General features: G+C 36.7%; 1 protein-coding gene across 1 annotated transcript in view; it reads left to right on the top strand.

The window, feature by feature from the left end:
* Positions 1–2345: 2345 nt before the first annotated feature.
* LOC128061748 (complement factor H-like) overlaps positions 2346–12159 on the top strand; it is a 71010-nt gene continuing 61196 nt past the window's right edge. The window contains exons 1-3 of the mRNA XM_052654124.1: positions 2346–2478; positions 5020–5208; positions 5625–5801. Of these exons, the coding sequence (XP_052510084.1) occupies positions 2346–2478; positions 5020–5208; positions 5625–5801 (499 nt within the window). The remainder of the gene's footprint in view (positions 2479–5019; positions 5209–5624; positions 5802–12159) is intronic.

Raw genomic sequence — 12159 nt, 5'->3', positions numbered from 1 at the left:
ATATATTCAGTTGACTGTATTGCAATTACAGCTTAATAGATCTATTGAAGGTCATTATCCTCACTGTTAATTTAAGGCTTTAAAAAAATCAACTTGGGTACAAGATACATTTTCCTTTTACAAAATGTGGGATATAGACTTCATTTCCAGTGTAATGCTGATACATTTAGAATTATTTTCAGAAAGAAATAGAAATGTTGACAACTTTGAAAGAAACTTGTCACTTTTATTTTTAAACTTATAAGTCCTTTTCATTACTTATCTATTTTTTACACAATAGTGTATACATGTCAAGCTCAATCTCCTAATTCATCCCTCTACCCTTTGGCCCCCTGGTATCCATACATCCATTCTCTATGCCTGTATCTCTATTTTTGCTTTGCAAATAAGTTCATTTAAATCATTTGTCTAGATTCCATATATAAGCAATATTATACAATATTTATTTTTCTCTTCATGACTTGCCTCACTCTGTATGACAGTTTCTAGCTCTATCCACATCTCTGCAAATTGCACAATCCCATCCCTTTTTATGGCTGAGTAATATTTCATTGTATATATATACCACTTCTTCTGTATCTAATCTTCTGTTCATGGACATTTAGGGTGATTCCATTTCCTGGCTGTTTTGAATAAAAAAGATAACTAATGAGAACTTACTATGTATCATAGGGACTTCCACTCAGTGCTGTCTGGTGACCTAAATGGGAGAGAAATTAAAAAAGGGGATATATATTTATGTATATATATATATTTTTTTCATGGAACTGATTCATTTTGATGTACAGCAGAAGCTAACCCAACAATGTAGAGCATCTATACTCCAATAAAAACTACTGAAAAAAACAAAAAATTAAATTATACAAATGTATAAGTAATTAAATAGTAAAAACAAAGATTTTACTCCAAAAAAGTAAACTTATAAGTTATTCATTACGATGTTTTTGTCTTTCATTTTCTTTAATAATCCATTTGTCTTCAAGTTCTTTTAAATGAAACCTCTAATGAGTTTTATGATATCTTATGAAATTCAAGATGTGAATAAAATATGCATCATTCTGCATTATTCATCTCATAATTTGTTGCATGTTATTTTAGACCATTTTAGACCATTTGGCAATTTTCTTCATGAACAAAATTTACAGCACAATAAAGCTGCCTGTCCAGTCCTAAGTGTTACAATTAATAGTATACCTGTGGCGGATTCACGTTGATGTATGGCAAAACCAATACAATATTGTAAAGTAATTAACCTCCAATTAAAATAAATAAATTTTAAAAATCTTAAAAAAATAGAAAATAATAAATAAAAAATCACACAAATTGAAAAAAAAAAAAAAAAAGTAGCTCAGGAACCAGATCACTTATAAGAAAGGCTGCATCACCATTATTCTTGCTAAGGAGCAGGCAGACATGTTATTTAGTTCAGTTTCTCCTGATTCCCAGGTATATAAGTGATGGTTTATTAATCAATTATAGATAAGGCTACAGGCATATTTCTAAATAAGAGGAAAAGGAGTACACAACATGAAAGAGAAATGTGAAACTTTGACAACTCTTCACCAGACATTCCAATGCAACACGTCTTCTCATTAACAACTGAACTCTTTCTAAAAGTGGTCTTAAAGCTAAATGTTTGAATATTTATGCGCAGTTATTTTTCATAATATAAGGGTGCAATTGTGAAAGTTTTAGCATGCAAAATAATTGTAATATCAGATCCAAGCCATTATATTCAACTCACATTATCTAACACCTATTGTAGTAGATGTCTGCGTGCCTCCATACCTGCATGCTAAGTCGCTTCAGTCATGTGCTGCCTCCCCATTGACTGTAGCCCACCAGGCTTCTCGGTCCATGGGATTTTCCAGGCAAGAATACTGGAGTAGGTTGCCATGCCCTCCTCCAGCGGATCATCCAAACCCAAGGATCAAACCTGCCTGTACTACTATATCTGGGATGGCCATTGTATTAGACACATACTCCTAAGTAACAAATTTTCCAAAAAAACTTATTGGCTTAAGAACACACACCTCCATATTCTTAGAATTCCTGTGGCTCAGAATGAGGAAAGTGCCTCACTGGCTAATTCTGAGTCACTCTGTTTGGGTGGCAACTGGGTAATGGCCTGGGCTGCTGTCACCTGGATGCTCAGCTGGGCTGGAGGCGTTGCTTCCAAGTTGGCTCAGTCTCCTGGCTTTTGGGAGAGGCCTCAGCACCTGACCACGTGGGCATCTCTGCAGCTAGCTCGTGAGACAGCTAGCTTTCTTCAGGGCCAGTGACCTCAGACAGGGAGGAGGAAGCCTCCACATCAGGTATGAGTTTGTCACACTGTCACATGAGTCATGTGTCATCATGAGAAATGGTCACTAAGCCCTGCACAATCAGTAGTGAGGATTCAAGCTTTAATATTTGGAGAGAGAAGTGTGGAAGGTGTTGTGGACTTTCCTAAAACCATCACATATAGAAAAACGTCAGGTGAGCTGAACAGAATATTTTCAGGGGATGCTTCCTTTACTCCTCAACTTCCTCTAAGTTGCCTCTAAACAATCTTCTTTCTAACAGTACACTGTAAAATTTCAGCATACTTAAACCAGTTATTCCATGAAAGAAAACTGTAATGATATAAAACAGTTCAGTGACCTTAATGGTAATTCCAAGCATACATTTAAAATGAATTTTCAAAGCATAAGTTCCATTAAAATGAAGGTATTAGCAGTATGAAACAGATTTTAATCTGCATAAGAATTTTAAGAAAAATATTTAATCTTGTTTAAGATGGATTTGTGAAAATGGTGCTGTGTGCTTAGTCGCTCAATCGTGTACAACTTTTGTGATCCTTTGGACTATAGCCTACCAGGATCCTCTGTCTGTGGAATTCTCCAGGCAAGGATATTGCAGTGGGTTGCCATTTCCTTCTCCAGGGGAATCTTTCTGACCCACAGATGAAACCTACATCTCCTGTGTCTGCTGCATTGCAGATGGATTCTTCACCACTGAGCCATAGGGAAGCCCTTTGAAAATGGTAGATCAACCCAATTCTATTTATATCACAACAAGGTTATCCCACAAGGCACCTTGTGAAGTTCTTGTTGACAACATGAGGAAACTATTTAAATAGTTTATCAATATTCATAGTTTCATTAGATGAGCTGATTTTCAATGCAGGACTTTGTTGTCAGGCCTGTTCCCTTCCTCTTTTGTATCATCAGCTAGTTTAATGCTGCAAAGGAGATGCATCTGGAATGATACACAGGTGCTGAAAGTGAACCTATATTAGGACAAATTCATCACTCAGAACGACTCCCATGTGTGAGGGTGGACCTAATAACATGACATTTAAAACTTAAATTTAAAAATTATAAGATCCTGGGCCTGGATCTTTGCAGTAAGTTGCAGAGGTACAGAAAGACTAGAAACACTTTAAAACTGGGTGAATACTTTTCATCAATTTTGAGATCAATCTGAGCCAACATTATGATGGACAGCCAAGCCTGCTCATGAGACCTGAACCTGTGTTGGTAGGAGTGTAAGAGAAGAATGAGGCTGTTCTGAGTCCTGACAAAGTCAATGCCATTCTAACTATAGTGGACTCTTATATGTGCTTCAATAAATGATCTGGTTAGAGAGACAAAGACAGATTCACATGTGCCCAAATATAAGAGAGGAGGAAAATAGCTCACGCCAGTGATAGTAATGATGCTTACTTTTAATTATGCTCTCTTTGTGTACCTTTTGGAAGTGAGTGTCAGAGGATTGTTTTACTGTATTCATATTCTATGATGCATCAAAATGATAAATGTACTAGTTCTGAAATCAGATCATCAGAACTCAAATCTCTCCTCTACAATGTAATGACAAAGTTAATTGAGTCCTTCTCACTTGGTTCTTGCAAATAGAAAGACTCAAACTTGCCCAACATAGAATTATTGAAAGATACACATATCTGAACATACATGATGAAATTTGTAAAATTCAAGGCTGAAGAGACAATGTTCTAATCTCCCAAAATTAGTGGACAGAAACCTAGACTATTACTTAACAGGAATCAAACTGCGTAAGCATTTCAAACTTAAAAATGTAGACAAGCTTCAAAAGAGTGGGGGAAATCTATCAGTGATGAGAAATGCAGACTATAGGCCATGAGAGGGTATAATTGACAAGTCTTTGTTAAAGAAACGGATTAAGATATGCAAAGAATCAAATTTTATAATTCACATAGCAAGCATATACATGAAAATTACTCAATATATGCTAACAATAAAATGTAATTATGTTATACCTCATTTAAAATATTTGTAAGAAATATGGAAAAATACATCATTCTCCAATTAAAATTAGACCATAAGTGACTAGGGGTTCCCTTCATCTTAACAATTTTAATATTAAGAATTATTCATCATTCATTTCTCTGATTAGACAAGCAAGGGAAAAGCTATCTTCATGTCTAGTTTGATGGATAAATAAGAATGTTACTCTGTGTGATCTGATCAATGAAAAATTGTTGTGGTTTTCTCTATATATCACATATTTCCAATAAACAGAAAAGTAAACTAATGAATGATAATTGTAAAAAGATCTGTTTGATTCCTACATTGACTTGGTATGAGAATAAATGTCAGGATTCTGGTTTCTGATGAGAATGGAGAAGAAAGAAAAAGAAAGCAGATGAGCCACAAGTTAAAATCTGTACTTTCATCTCTTGATTAAGATGCTAGTGTAGTCAACCAAGGTTGGGACTTCTGTATTTAAGGAGAATTTATTTAATAGGTCTGTATAGTTTCCTACCAAGAGAATCCACATCAAATTTTATATAATATGACACACAGACATAATTTGATCTTCATTAGCAAGGAGTTCCTTATATACTTCAATCATCTGAATTTTCTATAACTTTTTTTCCTAGAAACCATAATGCAATGAGTGTAATTAACTGAACAAGGATATAATTCATAGATGAAATATTAATTCAAATTGTACACTGAGGTAAAACATTATTTCTACTTTTTTTATTCCAAGGGAAACCTTGTGATTATCCAGTAATCAAACATGGATGGCTATATTATTCATACAGAGGATACTTTCCAGCATATGTAAATCAACAGTTTGTCTATTCCTGTGATCGGGATTTTGTGCCTCCTTCACAACGTTCCTGGGACCACCTGACTTGCACAGCACAAGGATGGTCTCCAGAAGAACCATGCCTCAGTAAGTAAACCTCTTTAAGTTTATATGCATAATCTTTGAAAGAGTGAAGAGACAAAAGTTGACAAGTGAGTACAGTTAAGTATTATGTAACAACAGTAAGGCGAAAGGATGAGTTCTATGAGCAAAATCCAATAGGACTTCCGTTTACTAGAGGCTTTTCATGTAAATCCTGTGAGAGATACAGAGACTTTACAAGAATATCTGATCATTTATATATATTTTAGTCATAAAACTAAAGACAAATAATATGGAATGTTATCATTTTCATTTTCCACAAATGTGGTAGTAGCTTCCATTTTTATTGTTACATGTTTTATTTGAATACTAATGTATTTTTATGTAAATTCTATAAGGTTAATCTTTAATGTACTATTTCCCAAGTTTATGTTGTACTTCTTTCATTTTATGATCCTAAGGACAATGTATTTTCAATTATTTGGAAAATGGACATAACCCACATCGTGAAGAAAAATATTTACAGGGTGAAACTGTAAGAGTTCGCTGCTATGAAGGCTACAGTCTTCAAAATGATCAGAACACAATGACCTGCACAGAGAGTGGCTGGTCTCCTCCTCCCAGATGCACCCGTGTCAGTGAGTAAACTGGGCTGAGATTCCAGTGTGTTCATAATTTTCTAAGACTCAGCTGTATTATCCACTCAAAAAGTATATATCAAATTCTTGTTTTGCCAAAAGACCTATTTAATTTTATTGTTTACAAGTGTCTATGAGTGTACCTGTAGACATCTTGGTAAGTATATAAGAAAATACATGTACCTATTGATAGACATTAGTCAAGAAAATAGGAAAAGATCCACAAAGAAGAAACCTGTAATAACAGAGTGAGGTCAGAAAGATGGCAGGAGTCTCACTGACTTTCCTGATATAAATGCAGAGTTTGACCATAATTTGTGGATAAGAGGATCTTTGTGGGGGTCCAGGAGTCTAACAGAAACGACAGCATGCTGCTAGAGCACAAAGATTGAATACTGGATTTCTCACTGAGGGTTAGAGCAGTAGCCTCATTTTGCCCCTGAGGTGGCACTGCTTAGTGCCAAGACAGACCCCTCAGCACAGGATTTTACCTGTGGGCAAAATAAGAGTCTGTGGGCAAAATAAGAGTGTGTGAGCAAGGGCGGCATCTCCACCTTCCAGTGCACTTCTCTCTCCCCTTATCCAGGCCACTGGGGTCACTTGCATGGCTGGGGGGTGGGAAGAGGGCAGGTGCACAGCATCCAGGGCTAGAATTCTTCAAGGAACATGGGTTCTACTGACCACATGGAGACCCCACCAAGGAGTCCCAAACCATTGCAGACACTGTGCTTGTGGTTCTGCTCACCCCTGGACCCTTCATCTCATCTACATCCCCTCCCCAGGGCCAGCTCCCTGTGTAAGTCCCCATGGTGGCACCTAGACCTTTGCAGGTGGCCTGTGGGACATCTAGAAGCCAACCTGTCCCCGTTGGTCTGTGAGAAAGCACATGAATGTGTGCATTTGGCATTGCTCCAGGGAAGCAGCCAGGAAACTGCCAGTACAGAGACTGTCTTTGCTATGTTAATAGAAGCATATGAGATTCAGAATTCTTTCCTAGGAGGAATTGAGTACATGGGATAGGTGTATCCTTAAAAAATGTCTGAAAAGTCTCAAAATCCCTATCAATGTGACAGTGTACTTCCCTCCCCAGGTCAGTCTGTAAAGGCAGAAGGGAGTGACTGCTTCTTTAAATGCAAACACAGCAACTTGAGACTTCAAGGGACATAGACATCAAAAGACTAAAATGTTAACAGAGAAACACAATAGTTTTTCAGTTACTGACCCCAAATAATAGATATGGACGATTTGTCTGATAAGTAATTCAAAGTAATTGCTTAAGAATTTCATTGAGATAGAAGAAAACAGTGAAGAAGGAAATGGCAACCCACTCCAGTATTCTTGCCTGGGAAATCCCATGGACAGAAGAGCCTGGACGGTTACAGTCCATTGAGTCTCAAAGAGTCAGACACAACTGTAGTGACTTAGCATGCAAACACACAATCCTTTATATTTAGAGTAATTATTGATAGATAAGGATATATTAATATTATCTTTGTCATTTTATAGGATGTTTTATAGTTTCCTAATTCTTTCATTCCTCTGATGGCTTGCCTCTTTGAATTCATGATTTTTGTTATAGTAGTGTGCACTTCATAAACTTTTCTTTACATTTGTGAATCTAGTATGCATTCTTGCTTTGTTTACCATGAGATTTATGTAAAACACCTTACAGAGAGAGCAGTGTTTTTTATGCTGATAATATATGAACATCAACCACATATTAAATCTCCTTCCTTTTACCCTTCTCCATTTTATCTTTTTGATGCCATGATTGACCTCTTTTCATAGTGTGTACTTAATTAAAAAATAATTGTAGCTATAGTAATTTTTATATTCCTGTACTTTAACTCTTAAATAGCTGTGTTTAACATTCCATATCAAGGTACTGCAGTGTTCTGAATGTGAGTGTGCACTTAAATTTACCAGTGTACTAGGTATTTTCATGGAATGAATTAGCATTCTTTTATTTCAGCTTCAATAATTCCTTTTAGTGTTTCAGTAAGGAAGGTCTGTGTGCCTGCTCAGTTACCTCAGCTGTGTCTGACTCTTTACGACCCTGTGGGCAGCAGCCCGCCAGGCTCGTCCCTCCACGGGGTTCTCCAGGCAAGAATACTGGAGTGGGTTGCCATGCCCTCCTCAAGGAAGGTCTAGTTGTGTTCTCTTTCCTCAGTATTTGTTGGTCTGGTGAAATCTTTATATTCTTTTCTTTCCTGAATGATATTTTCAAGTATTCTTCTTTGGTAGTTTTTTCTTTCAACACTTGGAATATATCATCCGACTTTCTCCTGGCCGAGTAGGTTTCTGCTGAGAGATTTGCTAAGATCCAAATGAAGGCTTCTTAGTAAATTTCAAAGTTTTTGTTTTGTTAGCTTGTTTGTTTTTTTCTTCATGCTGCTTGAAGGCTTCTCTATTTTTCTTTGATTTTTGCAACTTTATTATAAACGTGTGTTGTAGAGGATTTTTTAAGTTGATTTGGTTTGGTCACCTGTAAGTTTCCTGAACTTAGATATTCAAATAGCATCCTTGATTTGGGAAGTTCTCAGACATTACTCCTTAAATATGTTTTCTGCCTCATCTCCTTTTCTCCTCCTGGAACTTCAGTAATTTGCAAATCGGTTGTTTTCAATGTAGCATAGATCATGTAGCCTTTCTTTGTTCTTTTTCATTCTTTTTTTTAAAATTTGATTTTGTTTTTAATCTCTCTAGACAGGGTAACTTTGGTACATCATCTATCTCACAGATTCTTCTACCTTTTTGACTCTGTGGTTGATGCTCTTTAATGAATTTTTTCATTTCATCCTTGGAACCTTCAGCACCAGAGTTTCTGTTTTTTATGATTTGTATATTTTTATTAAACTGCTTGTTTTGTCCATTGTTTATTGTTTTCCTGCTTTTGTTCAAGTATCTTACTGTATTTTCTATAGCACACTGAGTTATTTAAAATGGCTATTTTGAATTCTTCACTGGATAAATCACACATTGACAATTGGATGTGAATACTGAAGATTTTTATACTTTGTTTTATACGTGTTGTTCATGTTCCTTGAAGTTTTGTGGTGCTGTTTTTCTAATTAAAGTTTCAGTCTCCTTTGGGTGAGAGACAACTTCCTTCAACCCTGCTAGAGACTCCACAGCTATTTCGGATCTTCTGTAGTGGTACCTGCTGACACTTCTCATCCCTGTTTTGTCAGAATTCCTGTGCTTGTATGTCTTGTCTAGATACATTAGTGCACAAGAAATGGTACTGACAGCCTGTCCTTTGTTTCCCCCAAAGTAGCACTACATCTTTTTTTAATTTTTTTTTTTTTACTTAAAAAATTTTTATTTTAAATGGAGGCTAATTACTTTACAATATTGTAGTGGTTTTTGCCATACAGTGACATGAATCAGCCATGGGCGTACATGTGTTCCCCATCCTGAACCCCCCCTGCCACCTCTCTCCCAATCCCATCCCTCAGGGTTATTGCAGTGCACCATCCCTGAGCACCCTGTCTCATGCATCAAACCTGGACTGGCAATCCGCTTCACATATGACAATATATATGTTTCAGTGCTACTAATCTTGTGTTCTTGTTCTGGGCCACAGATTTAAGCCACATTTATGTGCGAGCTCACTGGTGGTCTGTCAAAGGTTGCTCTTCCCTCTGGGTCAGTTGTAACCACAGGGATCTGGCCACAGGGTGGAAGGATGTGTGAATGAAGCAGACAGAGGTCCACTTGTCAATACCTGGAGTTTCACAGAAGGACTTAGCTCCATGCATGAATTTTAAAGATAGGTTTTCCAGGACTGCTAGAGTGCAGCTGAGGAGGAATTGAGATGGTTCATGAGCCACTGTAGGCATCACAGTCAAGACAGAGATCTGTCTGCCTTTTACCTCATGCATGCATGAGCGAGCCTCCTCCTGGGTCCATTGGCATATTGAATTTCAGGGGTGGGTGGTTGTTTATTTTATATTTATTTATTTTTAATTGAAGTATACTTACTTTACAGTATTATGTTGGGTTCTACCAAACATCAGCAAGAATCAGCCATAGATTTACCCATGTCCCCTCACACATGAACATCCCTCCCATTTCCCTGCCCATCCCACCCTTCTAGGTTGTTACTTAGCTCTGGATTGAATTCCTTGAGTCATACAGCAAATTCCCATTGGCTATTTTACATATGGTAGTTTAAGTTTGCATGCTAACCTTCTCCGTACATGCCACCCTCTACTTCCTCCCTGCCAGCCGTGTCCATCAGTCTGTTCTCAGTGTCTGTGTCTCTATTGCTGCTGTGCAAATAGGCTTATCAGTACAATATCTCTAGATTCCATGTATACGTGTTAGTATACGATATTTGTTTTTCTCTTTCTGACTTACTTCACTCTGTATACTCGGCTGTATGTTCATCCACCTCTTTAGGACTGACTCAAGTGCATTCCTTTTTATGATCGAGTAATATTCCACTGTATATATGTAGCACAGCTTCTTTATCTATTAATCTGTGGACATCTATGTTGCTTACATGTCCTAGCTGTTGTAAATGGAACTTCAGTGAACATTGGGGTACATGTGTCTTTTTCAATTTTGGTTCCCTCAGGGTATATACCTAGGAGTGGGGTTGGTGGGTCATATAGTGGTTTTACTCCTGGCTTTGTAAGTACTCTCCATACTGTTCTTTATAGTGGCTGTATCAATTTACATTCCGACTAATAGTGCAAGAGGGTTCCCTTTTCTTCACACCTTCTCCAGCATTTATTGTTTGTAGACTTTTTAATGATGGTCATCCTGACTGGTGTGAAGTGATGTCTCATTGTAGTTTTGACTTGTGTTTCTCTAATAGTGATATTGAGAATATATTCATGCGTTTATTAGCCATTTTAGGTCTTTAGACAAATGTCTGTTTAGGTCTTTTTCTCACTTTTTGATTGGGTTGTTTGTTTTTCTGGTATTGATTTGTAGGAGCTGCTTGTATGTTTTGGAAATTAATCCTTTGTCAGTTGTTTCATTTGCTATTTTTCTTTTCCCATTCTGAGCATTGTCTTTTCACCTTATTCATAGTTTCCTTTGCTGTGGAGAAGCTTTTAAGTTTAATTACGTCCCACTTGATTATCTTTGTTTTTATTCCACTACTCTAGGAGATGGGTCATAGAGGATCTTGCTGTGATTTATGACATAGGGTGTTCTGCCTGTGTTTTCCATCCATTTTGAGTTTATCTTTGTGTATGGTGTTAGAAAGTAGTCTAATTTTATTCTTTTCCATGTAGCTGTCAAAGTTTTCCCAGCAGCACTTATGAAAGACCCTCTATTTGCCCCATGGTATATTCTTGCCTCTTTTGTCAAACATAAGTTATTTGTAGGTGTATGGGTTAATCTCTGGGCTTTCTATCTTGTTCCATTGGTCTTTATTTCTGTTTTTCTGCCAGTACCATACTGTCTGGATAACTATAGCTTTGTAGTCAGTCTGAAGTCAGGAAGGCTGATTCCTCTAGCTCTATTTTTCTTTCTCAAGATTGCTTTGGCTATTCAGGTCTTTTGTGTTTCCATATGAATTATGACTTTTTGTTCTAATTCTGTGAAAAATAGCATTGGTATTTTGATACAGATTGCATTGAATCTGCAGATTATATTTGGTAGTATAGTCATTTTCATAATGTTGATTCTTCTAACCCAGGAACATGGAATATCTCTCCATCTCTTTATGTTGTCTTTGATTTCTTTCCTCAGTGTCTTGTACTTTTCTGTATATAGCTCTTACGTCTCCTTAGGTTTTTTTCCCTAGGCATTTTATTCTTTTTGTTGCAATGGTAAATGGTATTGATACCTTAATTTCTCTTTCTGATGTTTCATTGTTAGTACAGAGGAATGCAAGTGATTTCTGTGTATTCATTTTGTATGCTGTCAGTTTGCTAAATTCGCTGATTACCTCTAGTAATTTTCTGAACATATCTTTAGGATTTCTATGTATAGTATCGTCTGTCTGCAAGCAATGAGAGTTTTGCTTCTTCTTTTCCAATCTGGATTCCTTTTATTTCTTTTTCTTCTGTGATTGCTATTGCGAGGGCTTCCAAACAATGTTGTCTAATAGTGGTGAGAGTGGGCACCCTTTTCCTGATCTCAGAGGGAATGCTTTCAGTTTTTCACCTTTGAGAATAATGTTTGTTCTGGGTTTCTCATATATGGCCTTTATTATGCTGAGGTATGTTCCTTCTTTGCTCATGTTTTGAAGAGTATTTATCATAAATGGGTACTGAAATTTTTCAAAAGCTTTTTCTGCCTCTATTGAGATGGCCATATGGTTTTATCTTGCAATTTGTTAATATGGTATATGACATTGATGGATATACACAAGTATATTGAAGAATGCTTGCATCCT

Source organism: Budorcas taxicolor, chromosome 16 (assembly GCF_023091745.1).
Source record: "Budorcas taxicolor isolate Tak-1 chromosome 16, Takin1.1, whole genome shotgun sequence".
Classification (NCBI taxonomy): Eukaryota; Metazoa; Chordata; class Mammalia; order Artiodactyla; family Bovidae; genus Budorcas; species Budorcas taxicolor.
Note: the sequence above shows the minus strand (reverse complement) of the source record. Positions and strands in the feature narration are given on the sequence as shown.